Here is a 25,179-nt window from a genome sequence, read left to right as displayed (position 1 = left end):
AAATTGAAAGCGCTACGTTACTTCGAAAACTTTCACTTTGATTAACAGTCGTTAACCCGGTTAACCCCTTGACTAATGTTGGCGCCTAAAGGCGTTTATTAGATTTGCACTTGTGATACTGCAGGCGCCTAAAGGCGCTTAAAAGAATTGCTCTTATGGTACTGTAAATACCTATAGGCTCTCGGAAAATTTTATCGACCATAATTCCAGCGAATCTCGCTTGAACCAGATGTAAGTGAATGCTAATTCGACAATTACATATTCCGTTAGTCATATATTATTTAAATATATTTATTTTCCAGTTATTTTTTTTATATCCCTGGAACGAAATATTGGGATAAGAGAAAGGTCAGGAAAAGTACATGCAAACGTGAAACAACGAATAATTCATATTTCTGATTCTGCGGAAACAAGTGATTTCGAATAAATGAAAATACGAATGAATAAACAATATTGCTTTAATGTAATGGAATTCAGTGTTTTTAATTATTTCAATATATTTTCTCAGAAATGTAAGCCTAACAAAAAATTTCACTGTTCTTGGTGTAAATCGCGACAGAACTCCTACCGTATGGTACGCCTGGTACGTCTCAAAGTCTGCCGTAGTCAAAGGGTTAATACATCGCGGATATATGAAAATTTATATTTCTATGAACCCAATTGGAGAAATGAAACCTACTCGGAGATTTGTTTTGCTCGTCAGATATCATGACGAATATTTTGCATATTTCGTATATTTTTGTACATATGCATTCTTTGCACTTTTATGCCTTTGAATCTCCCATAAATGCGTAAGCATCCCTAGTAGCGAATTAAATTCATCGTCTTCGCGTTTCTGAACGGATTTCAAAGAGGAGACCTTCGCTTTTTGAAGAAACGAGGCTAACAATTATTCTCGAGAAACGTGGTCATTACCTGACGTTGAACATCTATTGCAGAAAGGGAGTGGCAAATAGTTCAGGACACATTCCGTTATAATTTGAACGAATCATCGTAGGAGCCGTAGGTCCCGATATCGATACGCGTTTTTAGCTAGGTTACGACAGAAATAGAAAGAACTCTTACTTATTCATGCCTTCCCGGTATTCGAGTTAGGGAATCGATAAATCGACCGACCGACTACGTCGCCCAACTAACCCTACGACGAGCTCAATCGCCTTACGTATATGTATAGTCGTTGGTCTTTATTCTAGCTACAAAGGGTAGGTCGTGTCGCAATGAACTTCTATCCGTGATTACGTTTCTTTTTCCAGCGTAGCGGCTTTATTAGTACAAAAAGCATTTTTACAAAATAAATAAGTTACAGGCTCTGAACGAGGAACGAATTCATCTTCGTGTCTCTTTCTTCCTTTCTTTCCAATTTGCCTGCCTCCTTCAGAGACTCTCGTGCGTACGAAATTCGCTCCTTTCGATTCGACGCGATGGTAAGTATTATCAGCGGACGGCTTCCTAAGAGCAAATAGGGAGAGAGGTAAGCAAAAGCGTCCCGAATCTTTTAAGTTTCTCGTATTCCCTTTCTTCCGTTTGCTTTCAGAAATACGCCTGCTACGATACACACTGAAGTTCTCGCAAGGCAGCGGCCGTTACCGCGTTACTGTTAAACTTTTAATGCGGATCCTGAATACTTGGGCGATGATTTTAGGTTCGCGAGAATGACCTCCGATTCCGCTTCCTTCCTTTTCGTTTCATCGGCAGATGTTCCATTGGTCTGGCTAAGATCAACGTTTGGAATGAGTTTGTTATGTCTGGATCGTGACATGGAGGATATCGATGTGTTAAAATTCTTTTGGCCCGTTCGATGGTGGTTGATGATTGGTGAAACATGGTCGAAGGTCGTCGCGCGAGATGAAAACTTCTTCCGATTAATATTGGTAGCCTCCGTTGCTGGCGTAACTTTGACCACCTCCGCCGCCGGAGTAGCCACCGCCACCACCGCCGCCGGAGTAGCCACCGCCACCACCGCCGCCGGAGTAGCCACCACCTCCGGAATAACCTCCGTTACCACCTCCTCCAGAGTAGCCACCGCCGCCTCCTCCAGAGTAACCACCTCCGCCACCTCCAGAGTAGCCACCACCGCCGGAATAGCCACCGTTTCCACCTCCGCCGGAATAGCCACCGTTTCCACCTCCGCCGGAGTAGCCTCCGTTTCCACCTCCGCCAGAGTATCCACCGTTTCCACCGCCGCCGGAGTAGCCACCACCACCGGAATATCCACCGTTTCCACCTCCAGAGTAGCCACCTCCGCCTCCAGAGTAACCACCACCGCCTCCAGAATATCCACCGGAACTAGAACCGATTCCAACATTTCGATTAATGATTGTCAAAGTTTCTCGATACTTATGTATGTACATGGAATTATATACAACGGAAAAGAGAAAGAAAGTTTTAGGATAAATTAAAAACAGGCTGGTCTCGCTAAATTTCTCAAGCCTGCTGCGTTCTTTCGACCATTTCCGATGGGATTGCATTCTTTCTAAATTTAAAGAAGATACGAAAGAATCGTAATTGACAGGAATGAATTTTTCGTTTGATATTGCGCTACAATTTCTCATAAAATGTTACGAATCCATTTCGCTTGAAATAAGAATGAGATTTGAATACTAGAGAAGCTGGAGAACCGCAGTGGGATTAATGTGTGCAATACGTGCTGTGCTCGTTCGAAACGATTTAATCCTAATTCACTTAGACCTACTTGAGTATGAAAAAAATATCGTAAAAAAAATATTTTACCCTCCGAAACTGCCACCACCGGTGCTAGGTGTACCGTAAGTGGAAGATGGTCTCGAGTATCCGCCGCCACCGCCGCCTCCAGTAGGCGCGCCATAGCTGGTGGACACTCCACCACCTCCAGAAATAGGTGCTGAGTAACTAGCGGATATCGATGATCCACGCGATGGTGCGCCATAGCTCGACGACAATCCACCGCCGAAGCCGCTGCCGCCTCCGGGAGCGCCATAAGTGCTAGACGGTCTTCCGCCACCTGATGGTGCACCATAGGTCGAAGATGGTCTGCCACCACCGTTGGAAGGTGCTCCGTAGGTGCTAGATGGTCTTCCTCCGGATGGAGCGCCATAGGTGCTGGATGGTGCTCCATAGCTACTAGATGGTGCTCCGTAGCTCGAGGAAGGACGACCGCCACCACCGCCGCCGCCGCCTCCACCACCACCAGACGGTGCACCGTAGGTGGAGGATGGGCCACCGCCTCCTAAGTTCGGTGTCCCATAGCTTGTTGATGGTGGTAAGTAGCTACCCGAAATTGGAGCTGTAAATAAACGTTTTTTCACACCAGGAGTTCTTAACTTGTACGCACGACCTTCAAGCAGATCGCCAGGTAGTTTCGCGCCATTGTTTTAGTTTTTAGTAAAATAAGATTTAGATATATTAATATTTGCAACATGTTGCACTAATGACGTAAACATATTTGGTAGACACAGTCGCAAATATATTGTTAGATTTGTTTGTACGAGTATTTCTTATTTCGTTTCTATCGAAAGCATGTTACTGATCTGAGTTCTGTTTAATATGTGAATTTCGTTATATCACGTTACAAATGGTATATTTTCCTATTATTCTTATGCAATTATTCTTTTGTATTTTCTTCTTATAACTATATATATAAATACTGCAACTGTACGGAGGAAGTCTTGTCTTCTTTGTCCAAAATTTCTATTACATACATTACATTACAACGTTAACGAGATCATGATTTTCCTTGTGTCTTTTTGTTCTTATCTTTGTCATTAGTCGGTGAAAGTGTGGGAGATCTCTAAATGACTTCGCCTTGTTAACTACGTCGTGTGATCGTAGTTTACAATTTCATACAGTGTTCTCTAAACTCATCTACAACCTTCTCGGCGAATCTGCTGAGATACCACTACCTTTGAAATTGCCGAGGTCAAGAGCCACGATCTGTTCGCATTGTCTTTAATCAAGTTCGTGACTGAACTTCCCCTACTGTCCTTTATTGTTTCATTGCCTGACAGAGCATTGCCGGAAGAATATTCGTAATTGAATATTCAAGGTTCGCTTAATGACTTATTTCGCTATTTAAGAACTACAATCTTGTTTTCAGGCCATGTCATGAAATAAGTGAAACGATGCCTTTCGTCGAGTACTTTTTTTGCGAATAACAACGAAATATTTCACGCTGGTTTTCACTGGAAAGTTTATTTCATACTTTAATTAATTTAGACTTAAATAATTTTTACTCTTAGGCACTTTTGTTACAAAATTGATTCTCAGTTAATCTTCTTACAAAACGAAAATTATAATTCTTGTATATTAAAATGAATGTAAATCAAAATATGCGTGAATTTCAAATTCTCAATAGTAATTGCATAATAAGTAGTTTCTTACGTAAAGTGAAATTTTGATACTTAATTTAGCCAGCACGGAAGTACTTACGTGATTACTATTCATTAAACATAATTTAAGATTTCTTCGATAAAATAAACTACAAAATAGATTGCAACAAAATCGCAAGTAGATTGTAACGATTCTTATTCAGAAACTTGCTTGTCTCGTGTAATACTTTTAATAATAATGATTACATCGCTTGCAACATCAAAATAGAAATTGTATCGACGCCTTTGATTTCGTAAAAACAAAATGAAGAACTATTAAAGTTTCCTACTCTATATTTTATCACGGCTACGTAATGACAAAATATTTCCTGAATTTTGCCGCAGATAAGAAATACAAGTTCTTTACTGCGAAAACTATATGAAGACTGTAGGAAGAAAAAGATGGAAGAGCAGCCTTAAAATTCAGATTAAAGTACCGGTAAAATATTCAAAACCTAATAAAATTAATCAATTGATACCGAAATTGTTCTTCTATTCAACTTTGCAGCTTAACGTGTATCTCTCCACGTTTTGCGTAATTTTTAAAATATTGCTTGTCAGGATATTCAATTGTTGAAAGATATTGAAATATCATTGTGTGTAAAATATTCTTTGGTTTCTACAAAATAGATTCCCTCCACTGATAGCTATTTTACGTTAAAATATTTCTTCTTAGTTACAGAGCGACGTAAAGATCAAGGGACAGAAATATGTTTATCCAGTTTTCTTTCTATCATCTTGTGTACAATATCTATATACTGTGCAATATCTATATAATGTATACATAATTATATTGTACTATATACAATATAAATATGTATACATGTATGTATTTATATAAAATATATGTCTGTATATACATACATAAATATGTGCATACATACTGTTTATACGTATATGCAAGTATACTTTATTTAATGTCGCGCTGTAAAGTATCCTCTCTTTATCCGATCGATTAAAAGACGAATCTAATTTTGAAATGGCCCGGTGCAGAATATTTGATTTTATCGAAACGGTTTATATTCGTTCGCAACCATAGAAGAAGTGTGTCAGATGGCGAGATATCGGTTCAATTTTCACATTAGCTTACTAGTACGTGCGACATCGTCGATGAGCCGTATCGATAATTCACAGCGCTTCGTCCTTTGAATATTTCATTCCCAGTTGCTCGAAGCAGCGACGACGATTTCTATTTTTTCCCGCGTGCTAATTTTTCAATTTCACGACCAATTTTCATTCACCAACGAACGCAGGACGCTCGACCACGAGGAGAAACTTAGAGCAGCGCGACCGTGTGTAATTTATCTTTCACCCGGTTCAATCAGTGCAAAGTGATAGTTCCGCTACGTATACGCTAATCAGAAGCATCGTGCTATCATGTACGTCGCTTTCTGTCAATTTTTTAAACTTTCTAGTTCTTTTTCGTGGCTTTCGACTTTCTACGTGCTTCGGCACGTTTTCCGTCAAGTAGTTTCGAAGGGTAATAAAACGCCTCGACTATTATACTTTCGATCGCTTCGCGACTTCGATTTTTAATCGCAAATCGGGTTTATTTTTACGAGACTTTTTCAGATCGTAACTAGTGCCCAGCCAGAGAAGTATAGTTGAACCGATTGTTTCAACGTGACATGGTTTTTCAACGTTGCCACTTGGAAAGTACCAACTTTTACGTCGATTGAAGTTATTATCTCGAGTTTGGGAACTAATATAGCTCGGCGCTTTGTTAAATGTCGCGTTATATTTTACTTTTAATGGATATTCTTAGCCGAGTATTCGTAATTCTACGTAACAAAACTATCGATTTCGTTTAATTGTTCTGGATATTACTTTCTTCGCGTAGGTACCGAATTTTTTTAAATATTCTTACCCTCGGCGTAGATAGGTTGCAAGAGCAGGGCCGTAGCGAGCACGGTCGCTGCCAGGGGAGCCCATGTTTTCGCGGGCCTCATGATCCCTGACGAGTGGTTGATGTAGCTTCAAGATACAGCCGAAGCCGATTCACATGCACGAACTTTTACCCCGAGAGGACTTCTCGATACGTTCACGTGTGTAACGTAGGAAATAGGACGAAGAAATAGAATCAACTGTGAGCTAGAGGCGCGGAGGCGATGTGGCCTACTCGACGCATCCGTAAGATTTCGTCTAACGTGCTTCAAACATCGTCGATCTCGCTTATATAGTTAACCGTCTTTCGGAGAAAGTCCTCGCGCGAGTGCAAGAGGATGCTACCAGGTAGGCAAGACTTCTTGGTGAACGTGGGAGGGGGGCGAGTTGTGGGGTGAAAGACAGTGAGGGAAGTGGAGGACAGGAGGGGATCGAGGACCTCGGGTGGAGGATCGGTAAGAGATGCGTCTTAGCGTCGTGGTTGACCCTGGTCAGGCTGTTACTCTACCATTTTTTCCTTTCTTTGTCTCTTACATCGAAACCTGTTCGTCTCTGTTCTTCCCTTTCGATCTTCGTATTGTTCGCGTCTTTTCTTGTCGCATCACGAATTTAAAGCTCTCGTTATGATAAATTACCGCAGACGCGGCCTTGATGTCACAGCCGATGGCAGAGATCGGGAGATGATGACGGCGGTAACGATCACCCGAGGCACCGACATGCCTGTTCATCTCGTGCCAGTTATTCGACGTTTCGTCATTTTATTAAATATCTATGTAGATTATTCGTTGCGTTCTTTGGTTACAACAACGCTCCCCGAACGTGAACTTTTCAAAGGATGCCCTTTGATTCGGGCTTCTGTCATCTCATTTATACGATAATCAGAAGTTTAGCTTTTAAAAGGAAGAGAAGAAGACCGGACAGTTCGACTGATCTGAGTTTCGGACGACTTTGCGTAATTTTCGGTATTCTCCGAATGATTTACAAGCTTGCTCCGGAAGTGAAAACGCTGGCCTATTCAGAGTGCGAATTTAATTCCTATTGTTAGTCAAATTTTGGGCGCTCGTTTATTTCAATCGTGATGCGAATATAACGACGTCAAAAGTTCCTCTACGTTGATTTATCGAATAGGAAAGTAGTTGCATTCTTAATAGGAAGCTTTGTGTATTTTGAATTATAAGTAACCGAGCAGTTGGTCAATACCGTGTCGAATATTACGGGAATCTATTCTCAACTATGTGTTTCAATTTCATTAAAAGGAGTTTCTCCTAAAGTTTCTCCAAAACGTGTGTGTGGTAGTCATTGGCTATCATTGCTCCTTAAAAGACTATATTAACGTATGCCTTTTTCAGTATGACACAATCGTAGAATTGTTATATCGTTTGACGATTGGCCTTTAAACAAATCGAGGAACTTCCTCTGTCTTTCAGAAAACGATCGTGTGCTATACTACATAAGACAGTCGTAACATTTATTAGTGTAAGTGTACGAATTTGTTATATTACTTAATGTAAAGTAATAAATTAAAAAAGCGTGATTTGATTTGATTTAATTTATGTATTTATGAAACTCAATTATTGCAAATCTTATAATTCCATTATTCATATTAACTGGTCGACAGTAATTAACAGGTATAGTAAATATTAATACATCTACCAAATATGTATATTTATTTATATTATATTATATATTTATAGCATATCATAATATATATAATACGTAATCAGGTATAGTAAAGCGCATAGGTTTTAGGAAATTCATTTTTTATTCAAGTTTTATAAATATTTCCATGAATTGGGTAAAGCCATAATTACTAACATTATCTGATATTTTTTAAGCCCGTGCGACTACCGTTATACCTAGATATTTATAATTCATAACAGGGTACAACTAGGATGTAATTAGATATAACGTGACACAGAGTACGTTGGTATAGGTTTTTATTTCTTTATAATACACGAAGAAGACAAAAGCGTGACGATATTGGCAAGCGATCGTCGTTCCCAATTCCTACAGACGCAAACGTAAAGATTCGCTGACGTTTCTTGCAGCGATCACGATAAAGGCGGTCGGATGTAGAATCCCCGTTTCATTTAATAATCACGCTCGATTAATATAAATTGCCTGGCGATGGCGGAGCGTCGGTTACACCATATTTTTTGCGCAACCGGCAAAGAATCATCGCTAGCCATAGTCCCGCTAAATTAGGATTAAGAACTTTAGCGGCTGCATGGGTGAGCACGACTAACGTCGCTACTTAGGCAAGCATTTGCCCGGAACACGTTTCGCTCTGACCCATTGCGATATACGGAGCACGGATGACGATGGGCATGATTTCTAGGCCGAGGACACGATCTGCCTACGTGTACGAAGTTGTTCGTGAAAATGACGATATCGTCGATGGAATACAGATACAGTTGGATGCTCTTGCGAGGCGAACGACTAACGCGCAATCTAGCAAATCGACGTATTACCGCCGCGTCGCTCGTACGTTTCGTACCCTCTTACTCGATCTTCGTTGTCTCGATGATGTACAGCGGCAGATCGCATCTGAGCCTGTGCCGTGCAAATTTATTCGCCTAGTTGGACGCTGCAAATTGGAAGAACGATATGATGCATCGATTTCTGTCACGGTTCTACGTTTTACTCGCAACCACGTGCCAACCATCGTGAATTTTGCTTCGCGTTCAGCGGAGCACGAATTTTTCGTTACACCTACCCTTTTCAAGTTTTCCTTGCCGGGTTGGAAATAAACGAACGTGGGAATCGCGGTCGTGTACACGGGTCTGTCTAACTGTTCGATTATAGATAAACGTTCGGCTTCTCGATCTTCGGCCACGTAAGTACGTTCGACGGATCTATATCGTTCCGCCTTCCGTTTTTTTCTAATTCCCCTTTACGCCGACGTACACGGCGATGTTCGCGAAACACTCGCGGCAGTTAGTGCGCTCTCACTGATTGCTGAAAGAACGTTGCTAAATCGACGATTTATTATTGCTCGTGTAGTAATAACGTAGCCGATGCTAGCGTACCACAGTTGCTGAGATGCACCCGCTATGACAACGTTGCGGTAATATGAATTGTTGGCCCAGATTCGAATGTGTTTATCATCGGGGCACGTCATTGATTGGACCGTTGCAACACCGGCCGCCGCGTAACCAAAAAGAAAAAAAAAGAAAAAAAAATTGAACTTCCAGGTAGTCGATGTTGTAGCGTGCGTTGATCGATAAGATCTCTCACGTGATGAAGAACGAAAGCTTGCGCTTTTTCTTCGGCTAATTTACCAACGTTCCGTTTTTTGAACTCAGACATAGGTATCTGTTAACGATCTTAAAGCGTTACCGATACAGCGCTATGCAAAAGTTCCGCGTTAACTGCTTAAACGTTAGTCTCACGTGAACTGATATTTTAGTTTTTTCTCGTAAAGAGAACTTTCAAAAACTACCGTTATAGATAGAACTGCGATCCTTTGGAGAGTAACCGAACTTCCTGAAATACTGGAACTAGGCTGACAGAAAATATAAAAATTAGATTAAATTATTCCGAATTGTTATTAATATACGATTCTACAACTTGACAGTCTCTCCGAGAAAATGATTGTCTAAGCTAAGAGAGCAAAAAAAGAGCATATAAAATATCGTTTACTTTAAATTATTCAATATCTTTTTAAGCAATTACGAGAAATAAAATGAAGCCAATAGCGAGGATCCTTATATTTATTCCAAAAACGTTTTTTTATAATTCTGCATTTGCTAACTATCTGATCGTGCATTATGGCAGCAAAACTTACGCAACTGTTACGAACGTGTACCTTCCTGATAAATGTAACGAAAAATTTGTACGTGTATTGAGCAAGTCTAGTTCCATTAGAATTCGGTACAAAGAAGTTACGTTGATCGACGTTAAATTATCGAGTCGTACGGACTCGAGCACAATAGAGGAATCAATTAAGAAACAATCATCGAGTCGATCGATATGCTTACTTTACATCAACCAGACTATACGCTTCATTCATCATGCTCGTATCCGAGCGATGCTAATTTTACGGATTTCGAAGCAGTTTCTCCGAACAGCCTCTAGAAACCTATCGATAAATCCTAATTTATACTCTGATGCGAATGCGACGGTTCATAAATTCGCCCGAAGGATTCAACGTTTAATTCCCAAGCTAACGATAGCGATAAAACTTTCCAGCCAATTATCGATCATCCTCGCCTCCGTCATCCAAACGAACTGAAAGATTTTACAGCGAAGGATCGCGTTTACCGAGTCGCGGTTGATCGCCAGCGAGTTGAGCTCCTTTCGATCCAGTTGAGCGATTTGCATCGTTGGAACAATGGTAACCGCGGCGCGGCGCCAGGGGAATTTTGTCGAGAGACGAGCAGGACGACGTCTCCGTTCCAGGAAAAAGCGAACAGCGCTCGCCGTGTTCTCGTTTTCGGCGCGTTGTGATTTCCATAGCACGCAGCAGATGAACGGCCCAGGGACTAGCTAGGAAGAAGTGGAGATGGAAAGGAGGCTAGATTAGCGTGGGGTAGGAAAAAGCGAAAGTCATGTCAGACCAATCGCAGCTGAGACAGACGGAGCATTGTGCGCATCTCTGCCCTAGATAATTAATATCCGTGGTCGGTAGTTTTCTGCGGGCGAGCGCAGTGCATCGCGCCGACATAGTCTCCGCGCCACGTCGATTGCTTCATTTTCCCGTCGAGCTAATTGATTAAAGGGATTATTATTACGACGCCGTGAGCAGGATGCTCCGCCGACCGACACACAGCCGATTTCCTCGCCTCGTCGCCACTCTCGTTTATGACAGCCGGTGTGTTGCAACGCCTGATTTTTCCACCCTTTTTGTCTCGATTGTTCCGATCACCTCGCTACGCACATGAATCTCCTTTTCGACGAGCGTTCACGACGCCTTTCGAACGCGTGAGAATTATGGTGTTCGGTGAATGGTTGATACAGTTGAACGCACCAACTTGCGAACAAAATCTTTTGTATGATCTTCAGCGACTCACAACCGTGGCACTAATTATCTGATCGCAATTCTTGTTATTTTCATCACAGAATCTTATCATTTGACAGGCGTTGTATAATTTGTAGCAAGTAATAATAAATAGACTAGAATAATAGACTAAATAAAAATAGATGAAACAGCAAATAGAATAAATTTGTAATAAATTTCTTCAATCTCGCGAGTCACAAGTAAGAATATATCGACTGTCAAGAACGCCGTTGATCTACCCAACAACTTGATACGTTTTAAAACCGGATATCTCAATAATCGGACAGAAAGCAAGCTGCGATACAAATTGCATTTGCTGCTGACCGGATCTTCGTTATCCGTGTTATAAGCTATGTACGTCTGTATTTTGATCTACTCTTACGACGTTTTCCAACATTTCGTTTTAATTTGATCTGGACTTTTAATTAAGAGCTTGTAGTTCGTCCCGCATTTACCTTTTCATATTTGTAGCTTCATACGAGTTTCCATGAAATTTTTTCATTTCTGCCTTGCAGTTACGAAGCAAATAAAGGTACTACGTGTCAATTTGGATGCGAAATTTTAATTAATATATAAATTGCGGATTGTTACGTATTTGTGAAAAATTTGAGAGCACAAAATACACAGAATATACGTAATATTATACAAGATACAAAAATGTTCGAAGCAAAATATTTTCATTATGATATTTAATACATGTGCAACGTAGGTGAAATGAATATCTGCTTTCATTATTTTCTTTCATATTATATTTCAGGCCTGGAAAGATCTTCGTACGGAAAATATTGAAAGATACGTGCACTGTATTTTTAACTCGCATTAGGATTCGTAATTGTGAAGATGATCGGATGTTCGATATCAGTATTAGATATCAAATTAACGAAGTAATTAGTGTGATGCCATATTCTGTGAGTAAGATGGAGAAAAAGTTTGAAATCACAATCTGTAGGCGGTTGCATTAATGGAAATATAAGTTTGAAAAGTGAAAATTGGTCAATTGAGTAATTTCCTCACCTGCCTTGTTTTATCTCAGTAAATCATCAATCTTTTCTTAAAGAATGGAAATATTGCACGATATTATTTATAATACGCAATATGGAGCGTCAGTTAAACAAACTGTAATCTTGTTTTTTAAAATTATTTATTTTAATTATTTAAAAATTTATGTATTTTTTGTAGATATTTTTGTATTGATATTGATAATACCACATAATATTCTATAATAGATGTTTAATCATACAGTTACTACAACGTTAACTGTGTGATAATAAAATGTTATTTTGCTACCGATATTAATTGCAAAGAAAATATAGTAATAATTACGCGTCGGAAAAATGTACTTTCTGAAACGTGAATACGACTTTTAAATATTAAAATTTGAACGAATAAATTCCCAAATGAAATTGTTTCAGAATCTGTGCTCGAAATGTCAGGCTGTAGTTTTCGTTAAAAACAGTAGATTCATTTTTCATTCGTCGGCTGGAAGATTACGTTTCGTTAAATTCAATTAAAGTATCGCACGATCTATGCTAAATTATGTAGAATAATTAATTTGGGACCGAGCTGTATTCATTACCAAAATCTACTATTATATTCTCATTGTATTCGACGCTACTGTTTTCACAAAACTAATGTAGAATGTAAATCCTTCAGCTATCTGATAATTCGACAATGGATGAGATTAATATTGTTGTTAATGCGTTTGTGTTCCAATCTAATGGAGTAAAAATATCTTTCCACGAATCTTTCTTGCATTTAACATGGAAAAATTGCACGACATTTAAAGATTTTGATTTACTTTGCAGTCAAGACAAAATAAGTAATAATTTTATTAGACATTATATCAATTCATAGTTATGTTTCGAATCAGTTAAGCTACTTAAACATATATTCTTAAACATATATTCCATACAATAGCGTGTAAAAGTTTTACTTAATCAGATCACCTGCCAGATAAAAAACCAATTTAGTTTTTATGAATGAATCTAAGGTTCTCATTATTAGTTTCATCCTTTTTATTTCATCGTTATTTCTCAAGAATAACGTCTTGCACTTTTGCTGTTTTAACAGCGCTCATTTCTCCAGAGATCAATCTTATGTTAGTAAGATCGAAGTCAGCGTTGTCTATTTATTGCAACACGCATAATTCGCGAACCAGAAATAGACATAACGTAACAAATATCACGAATACGCGAGATGCATATAACGCGCATAAATAAAATAAATGAAAAATAAAAGAAAATAAATAGCAAAAAAAAAAAAAAAGAATAAAACTCGTAAAATATTCAAAGTAAACTGAACGTTATGATATATAGAGGGTAAAATTTTCTATTCACCTTTCGCTCACGTTCCTGTATTTATTTTTACAAAAATATTAATTCGCATGATCATCCGGAGTCCAATAATTCAATTTCAACAATTTCAATTCGTATTTATGTATCCGTTCGAGGATTATAATTTCCAATAATTCGAGACGATCTCGTAAAAACGTATTTAGTTGTCGTTACAAATTCAGCAACAGATCTGATGCGAAACTTTTGCGGTATAACGCATTTGCACACGACGCGAGAAGTAGTACATGTGTCTCAGCGTTAACTACATAGTCATTACTATTGTCACCACATGTACGACTTGCCTTTCTATAGCGATGGTTATCGAAACAGTCGATTGTATTTAGCCGTGAACATCATCGATGAGCGATCTTGAAAACGATTTCTTTTCTCCCTTCTCCTTAGATCATGAATGGGTAGCATGTTAAGTAACATTTTTACGTTACGTACATCACATGACGAAACCGTTGATCGTTTCAAGGTATAATTAATAAAGAATAATCTGCGTTTTACGCCGTGCACACTGTCGTATGAAGTACCATTACAGATATAAGAAAGTCGACGCGGCCGTTTTCATCGATTCAAGGCTGTGCGGGTTATTAAAAAATAAAAAAAATGTTCTATAATCGCAGACCGTGGTCGGAAGAATTACTTGTGAAAACCAAGGTGATCCTTTTACTCGCTTGGCCGCTATGTTCTTTAACCTTTCCGTTTATAAAGTAGGAAATTACGGCTCAGCTGAAGAAACAGCTGTACGAACAAAAAATTCCTCCTAAATTACATTACAGTTTCGCTGTAATTATGGGATTGTTCGTATTTGATCGTTTTTATCGAAATCTGTTTTAATCCATTAAGGGTGGCACAAAGTGACTGTTATTGAACAGGAAGATGGATATTATAAATCTACGAGATTGTTTCTTAAAAGATAATTTCCCTGTGTATATGACAGAAAAACAGAATGTAACAAAAGATATCTCGCGAACATAATGTTTAAAAGACACGTGTAGTTAAATTAAATTGGTACGTTAAGTGTTTTTTTTAATTTTGCATTTTTATTTGCCAAGAGTCAGGATTACTATAAAAGCGATTAGCGTGTGTTTTGTAACGTAACACCTACGATATTACTTTAACTTATAGCTACGATGAAATTTCAAAATTCTACTTTTTCGAAGTTTCGTGTAATCTGGTTGTTTGGAAGTTGATTTAATTGCAATTCAAACTTGTTAATTTTTTAAACAATATTAGTTATCTCTCATGGAGACCACATTTCCAGAGAAATTTGACGTAATTTGGAAATTTCCTCATTTTTACGTTTTATTATAAATTAATAGAAGTTTCTAAAAGAAGTTTCAGCGAGAAAACTTCGCTGTCAATTCTACCTAATTACCTAACTTGCCTGATAATATAATAAAAGCCTCTACAGGAAATTACAGTGAAATTTCGCTGTCAAAAGCAACGTAGAACGTATTAACTGCAGAAGCTGTCATTACGTTAATTTTTGTATTATTAACGTTTAACATCTCCAAGTCCTTTCGTACTAGCCTCTTTATCGCGTATTAATTTCAGATCTTTGAAATTCTAAATTAAAAAGTTTTTTTCTATATTAAGAAGAATCATCACCTTTAACGTTAACTGTACGTTCCACGTTTCACGTGCTAATTTCTTACTAAGAGTACGTTTGCAATAAAAATCTTGTAACTTCTACGTACAACTTCGTACTGGTTTTAAATTATTATCTTATTTTTAATTATTATTTAATTATAATGCCCCGTTATAGTTCTAATGGAATTGTAAAAATCTCCGTGGAACGCGTAACATATTCGTTAAACCTTTCCGTGTTAAATATTCAAATATTTCCGTGAGTCACTGTACATATATACATTAGAATGTATCTTTGCAATATAGCTTTAGACTAGCACCATCGTTGCTCCGATTTTATTCGTCGCGTCGAAGATCCAGTAGTTGCAGACAATTGTCTGCTCGATGATGAACGGTAGCTGGGATATCGGTCGACTCCCACGAGTTTCATCAGCGGACACCTTAAACTAGAGAGAACCACGAGAAAGTTCGTAATTTTCTTCGGGAACTCGGTGACGCGTCGTCGTCGTCGTCGTCGGCGTTCCCGCGACGACCTCTTCGAAGTCGTAACTAGCCGTGCGATACGGTCGACGAGGTACGATCCGCGTCTATTAATTCGAAAGATCGGCTTCATAATAATCGTGTCGCTTTGGGCCTAGAAACAAAAAGCGTCAGCATGATTTATTCCGGTCGATGAGCGAACTGGCTCGATGCGCCACGACTTTACCTTTATTCTCCATTGTATTTTTAATTTCATTTCGATTCTGGTTAGCGTCGCGCCTTTGTATCTCAATTTCGAGACAACTTGACGAGTTCTTACATTGTGGTGATTTGAACTTTACTTGCACTCGCATGTGTAGTACAGGAATTCTAGCTGTTTCGGGGTTTCCTAACACTTTGACTGCCACGTTGGTCATATATGACGGGCCACAATTTCTCCTGTGACGCCACGCTGGAGCTTCTTATAATTGTAAAAATTGAATGAAAATTGACAGTTAGGGCATTTTGAATATAACCGATAAATAGAAGATACTTTGAAATAAAAAGTGCCCATTGAACAATTAAACATTTTTATTAGAACATCGATAAAAAAAATGAGAACAAATGTTGCATCTAACGGTGCACTGTGTTTGCATCCATATCTTTGAGGGGTAACCTACGAATATCATTGTAAACACATCTTAGAAAATAAACGTAAATGATGCTTTATAATCATATAATTGAAGCTAGAAGTGTGAACATACCTTACTATTATATATAGAATAAGAAAATACTATTTACTAATATCTTCTACATCTTTCAACAATATATTATGGACGTGTTGCTTACGACGAAATAAGGAATGCGAATGGTTTGTTGAAATAAATGAAGACTTGTTATAATATGTCGCTATCAACTGTTATCAAGCCGTCACAATGGTCACTCGTGACCACTTATACTTTGAATAATAAAAATACTCCCGTGGCGTCCTGAGCAAAACATGTGATTTCGGCGTGGCATTCAAAGTGTTAATGGAATTGCATTTATTGAAACATATCGGAGAATAGAACAGTTCTGATAACTTGATATGGCAGTGATAATAAAACATGAAGATAGTGAAGGTGTTGCTTTTGATCACTGGTTTGCCGCTAATTCGTATTAAGGACGGCACGGTAAACTCTCGAAACTCGAGTAAATGATAATTTGCGTAAATTACTTGCGAGACTGTTGTGGCGATACAAACTTGCTCTTATTTGACTAATAACAATCGATCTGAGTTCATATTTACACTTTGGGCTTGTTTTAATTAATACGACTTCATCAACCCATAGCAATCGTTTTTATTGGGAAAAAATAAAAATTTAGTTTCTTATAAAGCCGAAAAGACAGCTATTGTTAGTATTGAATTACTTTTGGTGTTAGTATTGATGATTTTCATCTTAAATAATTCGTTTTTCTGAAAAAAAGCTTTTTAAGATTTTAAATAGTTTCTCATAAACCTGAAAAGCGACTATTGTTAGTATTAGATTAATTTTAGTGTTAGTATCGGTGACTTTGACCTCAAAGTATTTCGATTTTCTGCGAATACGTTTTTTTAAGTCTCTGACAAACTGGGCTGCTTAAAAAAGGAAAGGAAAAGTAAGCGTTTCGAGTTTCAGAGATCCGAAAGCTTACAAAATTTTGGATTCAAGTTTCGTGATTCTAATCAAGTGAAGATTTCCTATAGACAACCCTATAAGTGTCAAACATCAAACTTTGCATCAGAGAGAAAATAGCATCTCTGGTTTAAAATTATTTCCAAAATTTCTTCTGATTTATTAATGATAAGATCATATAATTATAATTATAAAATAAATTATAAAATAAATATTAATTACAAGATAATATTATAAGATTAATTGATTGATTAATTCTAAGATCTTAAACGTACAATAGTCTGGATGCGTCGGAGAATTTTCTACTTTTTACGCTAATTTAGATTCACCAGAGAAATTGCATTCGTAGAAAAGCCTGTACATGGCTTTTAGTCGTAGAGAAAACTAAACTAGAGAATGTGCCACTCGTTTAAATGTGCAGGCACTGTAAGTACCAATCCTGCTTATCTCCGAATAGCTCGTATAAAAACAAAAAATATATTTTTTAGAGATCAAGATGTTTATTTCTACTACAAAAGTGTGTTCATAATGTTTCTAGTAAAAATTGTTATAAAATTGATGATGTTCAGCGTGCATGCGCTTAACTCACAGTTTTACACAGAGACGATTATGGACATGGTATTTCCTTTAAACACATACGTAATTATTTACAAATTGGAAATTGCTCCCAAATACTATGCTACGGTGTTTCCATTGACACATAGGACATTATATCATAAAAAAAATAATATTTTTTAATCCTTGCGTCTACAGTGTTGTCTGTAAGAAGTCTATAACTCACGTTGAAGGTAATATTCAGATACTTGCTGTTAGTAGAAATCCACCGTACCGTCCATATACTTACGAACGAAGTGTATATGAGAGTTTTTTTTAAAACTGATTATCAACTTGTTCGCATAAATTGAATTTTACTGTACGTTACTGAACGTTTTAGCCTAATTCGATCCATACTGAGGCAACGATTACGTCACTACGGCGATTGGGACGGTGTCAGCGGCAGATGGCAAACTCGTAATTAAATGTCCACCTGAAGTGTACCTCGTCGCCAAGCGGTCGATCGATTCCCATGTTGCATGCGTCTCCACGACTATGTGTACACGAGGTGCATCCAAACCACATGCGATTATGCACGTGCAACGCGCGTGTTGCGTGCTACGCGCGTAGTTCCGGTTTCGCGTTGTTTTTGCTTTCCACTTTTCCTTCTAATTAATTCTGATTAATCAAAATATTTCTGTAATTAGTCACACGATGTACGTTGTTAAATCATATCTTTTCTAAGCCAAAGATGGAAATTACTTGGCGCCCGTTTGTTCGATGTGCGAGTTAGAGGAGGAATAATTTCGTTATGGATACTTAACTTTATGTGAAATTAATGTTATCTTCTCTCCGATGTTCGAAATACTGAAATGCTGAATTCCTTCATGAAAAAAATTCTGTATGCGAAAAATATCTATTCGAATGTTGAATCTTCGATGTTTAATGGGATTAGAAAAATCGCGAGTAGAAGTCGATGATGAAATTTTATAAATTAATACTTGTTTCTTTGATGAATCCAGATTCCATCGTATAACAATTTGGGTAAGGTAATAAATGGATTGGAATGTTTTTTCTTTTTAAATGATATTCGCACGTATATTCGCTTTTTTCTCTTGTCAAGGTAATTAATGGTATAGACCTATTTAACTTATTAACGAATGCGATTAAATGCTAATATATGCACGTTTTATGTTATTTTTATTAGTTACTTAAAACACTGTTCTTGTCAGCCAAATATGGATAGATTTTAAAAGGGAAGAGAGTGAAGCGTGAAAACGTTTATTTTAATTATACATGCGTAATTATGAAGAGGATGAGGGTTTTGAAAATCTGCCTTCGTGTTGTAAAATGTTCGAACTATTATTCTTGGTTAAACACGTGCTGTTTTGACTCTACAAAATGTTTGTTACGTTTTGATATTTACGTATTTCAATGAATTCTACACGCAAGATCTGGAAAGAGTTATACATTTAGAAATTGTAAGATAATAAGTACATGCGATTTATAAATAACAGGAAAAATTAATACAATATAATTAGCACATATAGACATATAATTATAATCTATTACATATAGTATGAATTATATATAATACACAATATTATTAAATAATATAAAATATTATGAAAAATTATAGTTTAATAAAAAGTACTAGTTATGTTAATTATATACTATGTCAGACTTGTTTTCTAATATGCGTCGTTACTATAACGGTTAATAATTTTAATTATTTCCTACTTAATTTTACAAGGGTGCTTGACGTGTATGTCACCCGTTGAATGTAATTCACGTTTCGCGAAAGTCGCGTTGCAACCTTTTTTGGTACAAGGTTCTCCAGACTGCAGGTCAAGTAAAATAATTCAAAGTTGTATGTCGCCGTGTAGACTGTGTCGTTGTGAATAAAGGCGTACTGGTAGCATATTTAAGCCGAAGGAATACGATATTTAAATTGAAAGCTGCGCCTAGAAAATTGCGAGATAACAGTGGAAACCGTCTTTCGACGAATTTTTATTAACATCGTTATACTTTTCCAGACTTGATTTATTCATAACTGGAAGGTTGCTGACTCGAGCGAAAGAAAAATAGGTACACTTGTGTTTAAGTAAAAAGAAACGCTAAATACTGGAATTTCAAACGAAGGCGGAAATACTCTTCCACTTTATTTTTGCAACATTCAAAAAACCATGAGATATAAGTTAGTTTCTCGTAAAAGTGGTCTCGTAAGATACAAATTATTAATGCTAATGCTATTCCATTGATGAAGCTGCATAAATTTTGTAATAGGAATCGAAAGAGTATGCTATGAGGCTTGCAGAAATATTTGGAAAAGTGCTGTTGACAGTTTGTTTAGCAGCTAGCTCTAGCGTATTAATTGTTAAAATTCAGCGCGTATTCCGCAACTTATGATCACCATGCGATCATTTCTTTGCTATTAAATACTACTATTAGTAACTGCTTTACTTACTATTACGAATCGTAGTATACTTGTCTGTGTATGTTGAGCATTCATTATTTTTAATGGATCAATGACACGAACGAGATTAACCTGCATTGCTTGTTTTAGAAAGATAATGAGATCAAAGGAGAAAGGAAATTTCCCTGATGTGGATGACGTTGCATCCTCGTGGATTGATGCATTTCGCTTTTCGCAACCTGCACCATTCTTGCCACATACGTATACATATGTAATCTAATAATAAAACTATACTGTGTCTGACCGTAAACCATACAGGCTTTTGTATGATACTATTATTAAATTTAATAGCAAATGAGTCAACCAGCATGAAATTCGCTATAAAATCGACTAAAAGTAATTTGGTGAACGACGAAGAGCTTAAAAGTTTCTTATGTTTCTTCGTAGCAAATACAGTAAGTTTCGCAATTACTTTACTTTATCAATAATTTGTATACGTCTCTATATACTGTTAAAGTAATAACATAATGTTTTATTAAATACAAAATTTATATATAACAGAATAACTATTTTATATGTAACAGAATAATTTAAAGTATTAACGTACACCGTTCTATTCTCTTATACATCTCAAACAGGAATGAATTTGTTTTATTGCACATTCATTCATTCGATACATACGTAATACGCTCGTCTCATGGCGTTTTTCTTTTGTCTTCCTCTCTTTCATTCCTCGCTCGTACAATACAGATATGCACACATTTATTTTATAACATATACATACATCATAAATATATAGCGCCAATAAATTATATCGAAAGTGAAGGACGCAGTTTATTGAAATGAAACTCGGTTTTTTTGTAAGGTATAGTAACCAGGCATGCGAACAACTCTGAAATTTTAGGATAGTAATCTTCTACCAGAAAATATTAAATTTTAAGCCGTTAATAGACCGCAGCTGCAACGAATTGCCACGTTTAAACTAATATGTACTTCACGATTTTATCATTAAAAGAGGATTTGAAGCATCGAGCCAATAGAATGTCAGTTTATATCTTAAAACAAGTATAAAATACGGTAAAAAGTTTCAAGCTTTCACCGAAGCGTTAGTCAGGCAAATGTTAGTTGGATGTTACTTTCTTTTGCACTTGTAAATATCGCCGAGCATCAACGCCGAGCGTTGTAAAAGCATCGATCACGGAGGAAGTAAATAGAATTCGGTGAACGCGAAAGGATTCCAGGTGGTGTATTTAATAAGAGCGTGTACAGTAATAAGAGCCATTTGGAGCGGATGAAATGTCGTGGAATCGATATTCTGGCGTATCGATATCGCATTAGCGGCATCTAAACGAAAGGAGACATCTTCTCTATAGCGCTCGTGTTATTAAATTGAAGATTTATAATTGAAGATTGCGATCGTTTACGCATTTGTAGAGAATCTCTGATAGAAATCGCAATAATTATGTACTTTTTAAAAATATTTTTATATTAATATTAATGATACCACATGATACTGTAATGGACGTTTGATTGTATAATTACTACAATATTAACTGCATAAAATAATAATAAAATACTATGAACAACAATGATAATAAAAAACCATTTTTATATTGATACAAATCTTAAATAAAATATAAGAATAGTTAGACGTAGGAAAATGTATTTCCTGAAACGACAGTATAATTTTTATCGAGTATTAAAATTTGAACGAAACAGTTTCTTAACGAAATTGTTTCAGAATCGACGCTAAAAATATCAGCAATAATTTCATGAAAAATAGTGAGATTCATTTTTCATTCATTGAGTGGGAGATTACGTTTCGTTAAATATACCAAATTACACGAAACAACTAATTTGATACAGAACCGTACTCATTACCAAAATCAATTATTATATTCTCATCGTATTCTACGTTATTGTTTTAAAGTGCTAGAACTTCTAAGATGCGCATTATTATGTGTAATTTGTTCGTGTGTGCCTTATTTGGAAAAAGTGTCACAAAAGAGCTGCTGAAGATGTGTAAATTAGCATCTGTAGGAAATATTACGTAAGTATTAGGACGGTACGTTGCTTTGTGGAAATTTAAGGCTGGTCATTTTTCATTTGAAAGGAGCCGAGAGAAAAAGCCGGGAAACGCAATCGAACGTAATGTTTGTAAAAATATTACCAGAAATAATGACGGACAAAGTGTGTCACACGGTTCGAGTGAGAAAAGCAAGGAAGGTGAACGAATAAATTCGGCATGAGTTAAACGATATGCAAAAGCTTGGACGAATAGATAAAGCTATCAAAATGATAAAGAAATAAACAGCAATATATAGATTTTTAAATCTTGTGGCAACGAGCTGATCATATAATAACATAATCGAAAATATCAACAAAGGAGAGTATAATATGAATAATAGAGAAGAAGCTTACGATGACTCTATTTTGATGGAGATTCGCGGAATTTCTTTAGTTCTATTTCTCACAATTTCAGGTTACTCGAAGCAGAAACGAGCAAACAGCTAAACGAAGATGAAAATGTAAACAAGTAAAACGAAATGAAGATATAAACAATTAAATGGAACGCGTGCAGAATTAGTAGAGAAACAGAAGTAGAAAATGGAAGACAATCCTGCTGCACTACAACGCAATAGCATGTGTGTTGAAAATGACTGTACAAAAAGTCGAAGCATAACGTGAAACCTTGCAACATCGTTTCTATTCTCGCGATCTTGTACTTACAAGTTTTTGTATTTTTTCCAGATACGCGAGCAATTTTTCAATGGATACATCGACTCGAAATAAAATTAGAAGTAATTGCGAAAGGAGCGTTAGAGAAGTCGTTAAGCCATGGAACTGTTAAAATCTCGTCTGTATCGAAGGCGACTTTATCTCTTCATCTTAACGTAGCCCGATAAGATACTAACTTGATATGATAAAAATTATAATAGCAATAATAGCCAATGATGTGTTGCAACTTCGTCATGTTTGACGTGCCAATTTACCGCGTGTACACGCTCGTGGTAAATTGTTTCGCCAGTAAAAAGAGCGACGATGTACATAATTGCACGCGAAGCACGTATGATTTTTCACGATCGTGCACCGTACAACGAACAGTGACGTGACAATGAGCGTGACGTGCATTGCTGATCTTTATTAAAAAAGCTAACCCCGTAATGCAAGTCGTTGGCCTGTATCGCGTAATTAAGAAACACGCGTGTTGAAATCGGAGGATTTGCAAGTGGGTAAGCTTAAGAACGGTAGAGGCAATTCCTTTCTATAGAAAGAGGCAACATTTCTTTTCGCTCAATTTCTTGCACAACATACATATATCGATATATGTGATAATTTATTAACGGAATTATTGACTGTGAATTTTGATACTTTTTATTACAACAGGTTTTTCACATTCTACACACTATACATTATAAACTATTAGAGAATGTCTTAATAAATGCAGGAAGTAATTTAGATTTTCATTAACTGTACCTTGCACAATATGTAGTTGATAGAAGTATTTGAATACTTATAGAAATCTTTAAAAATTATATTTAAAAAATTGTATGAATATATTCTGTGCATTTCACAACATCTTGCAATTTCATTAGCAGCGAAATGGATTCTAGTCACTCAGCTATCATCATAATATTAATACGGTTTGAAGCAATTTCTGGGAATATCTATACATAGAAGATATTTATTGCAAGTATACCTATATATCGCAGAGACTACTTAACCGTCTTACTTAACCGTCATTTTCGCAAGATGATATGTCCCTCGGCTGTCAAATTGACACAGTGGTAATGCATCGATGAAACGAAAAGACAAATAATTCATTTTTCTCTTTGTCGTTCACACGCATTCGCACTAATCCTGACGTTCCTTCACAGCTGTCGTATTTCAAAGGCAAAATGCTTTAGAAACATCGCTTCATAAGTGACCGAACAAAAGAATCTTTTACTGAAAAAGTATATGAAATTGACACGAAGGACTAAACGCGAGGGTTAAACATCAGTGAATTATCCATTGTATTAATAAGCCTAAATATTCAGTGGGACCATTTTAACACTTATTAGGTCATCCCATAAGTTCGTTCCGTTTTTCGAGCGGTTATATATGTTAAGATTGTTTACATACCTTTCAGTTTCATGAAAAAATGTAATCCCCCTCTCGTTGTACAACTTCTTCCCATTTTTCAAGTGCATTGGTCTCTTATCGCCGTATGTTTATAAATCGACACATGAAATGTATACACAAAAGTCGACACGAACTTATGGGATGACCTAATATTATATACATTTCGGTTGCCCGAAAAGTTTCTTTCGTTTTATGAGGAAATAATAGACGCACAACGTTATTTGTTTTATATTATTTTGTCGAATTACGTACGATCCATTTTGTTCTGTTAAGATAAACACCGCGACATTTCACAAACTTGGTTTCACGTTTGTATGAAGGTGCATTGTTGTAAAAAACACGTTTGCGAAAGAAAGACATTTTTCGGACAATCTAATAAATCGATTCCAAATTTTGCAAATTACGCTATTTTATTTAACATGTACAATACATACACGCATAAAAGTTTTCGGACTACCAATAAATGTTCAAATATGCTCGCGAGCCACTGTCTTACATCGAAGATAATATCGATGAATCGTCAGTTTCTCATGGAGATTACAATATTCTAAGTAACGTATGTCCGTCTAATTCAATTTTACGATGCACTGCTGGAAATTTATAGGTTGTAAAAGGAATGAGGAATAAGTTTTAGTAACGCCGAGGTTGCATGTTTCAGCGTTCAGCGGGGTAGAGTAACATGGTTATACTAGACCGTTCTTAATTGCGAAACGTGTAAATCTGTAGTTCTGAAGTATGTGTTTGTTGGTTTCTGATCGACGTATGGAAACGGTTAATCTGGTTACGCATGCACACAGATCTGCAGACAAATTAAATCTATATACTTCGAATCCGT

General features: G+C 36.8%; 1 protein-coding gene and 1 long non-coding RNA gene across 3 annotated transcripts; one reads left to right on the top strand and one right to left on the bottom strand.

Moving 5' to 3' along the window:
* Positions 1 to 1,743: 1,743 nt before the first annotated feature.
* On the bottom strand, positions 1,744 to 6,548 carry LOC126913790 (loricrin-like). Its single transcript, XM_050717040.1, has 3 exons — positions 6,211 to 6,548; positions 2,731 to 3,262; positions 1,744 to 2,286 (listed from the first exon to the last, which is right to left on the bottom strand). Exons 1-3 carry the CDS (start codon positions 6,290 to 6,292, stop codon positions 1,863 to 1,865), a joined length of 1,038 nt encoding a protein of 345 aa, XP_050572997.1. The 5' UTR covers positions 6,293 to 6,548; the 3' UTR covers positions 1,744 to 1,862.
* Positions 6,549 to 7,972: 1,424 nt separating this feature from the next.
* Positions 7,973 to 24,276, top strand: LOC126913857 (uncharacterized). 2 transcript variants are annotated; one of them, XR_007709487.1, is made up of 4 exons: positions 7,973 to 11,040; positions 11,984 to 12,134; positions 20,370 to 22,864; positions 22,971 to 24,276. It is a non-coding gene; the product is annotated as an uncharacterized LOC126913857 (long non-coding RNA). The 2 variants fall into 2 exon arrangements; XR_007709489.1 differs by having other exon boundaries at positions 7,973 to 11,580.
* The last annotated feature ends 903 nt before the right edge of the window (positions 24,277 to 25,179 follow it).

Source organism: Bombus affinis, chromosome 2 (genome assembly GCF_024516045.1).
Source record: "Bombus affinis isolate iyBomAffi1 chromosome 2, iyBomAffi1.2, whole genome shotgun sequence".
Taxonomy (NCBI): Eukaryota; Metazoa; Arthropoda; class Insecta; order Hymenoptera; family Apidae; genus Bombus; species Bombus affinis.
The sequence above is the reverse complement of the archived record's forward strand: the minus strand, read 5'-3'. Positions and strand labels throughout refer to the sequence as shown.

Bases quoted from the DNA above. Each gene is read 5' to 3' on its own strand.
- LOC126913790 (XM_050717040.1), bottom strand. From the start codon at position 6,292: ATGAGGCCCGCGAAAACATGGGCTCCCCTGGCAGCGACCGTGCTCGCT. The intron at 3,263-6,210 runs GTAAGAATATTT...GTTTATTTACAG, and splicing joins GCAACCTATCTACGCCGAGG to CTCCAATTTCGGGTAGCTAC. The intron at 2,287-2,730 runs GTAAAATATTTT...AATCGGTTCTAG, and splicing joins GGTGGTGGCAGTTTCGGAGG to TTCCGGTGGATATTCTGGAG.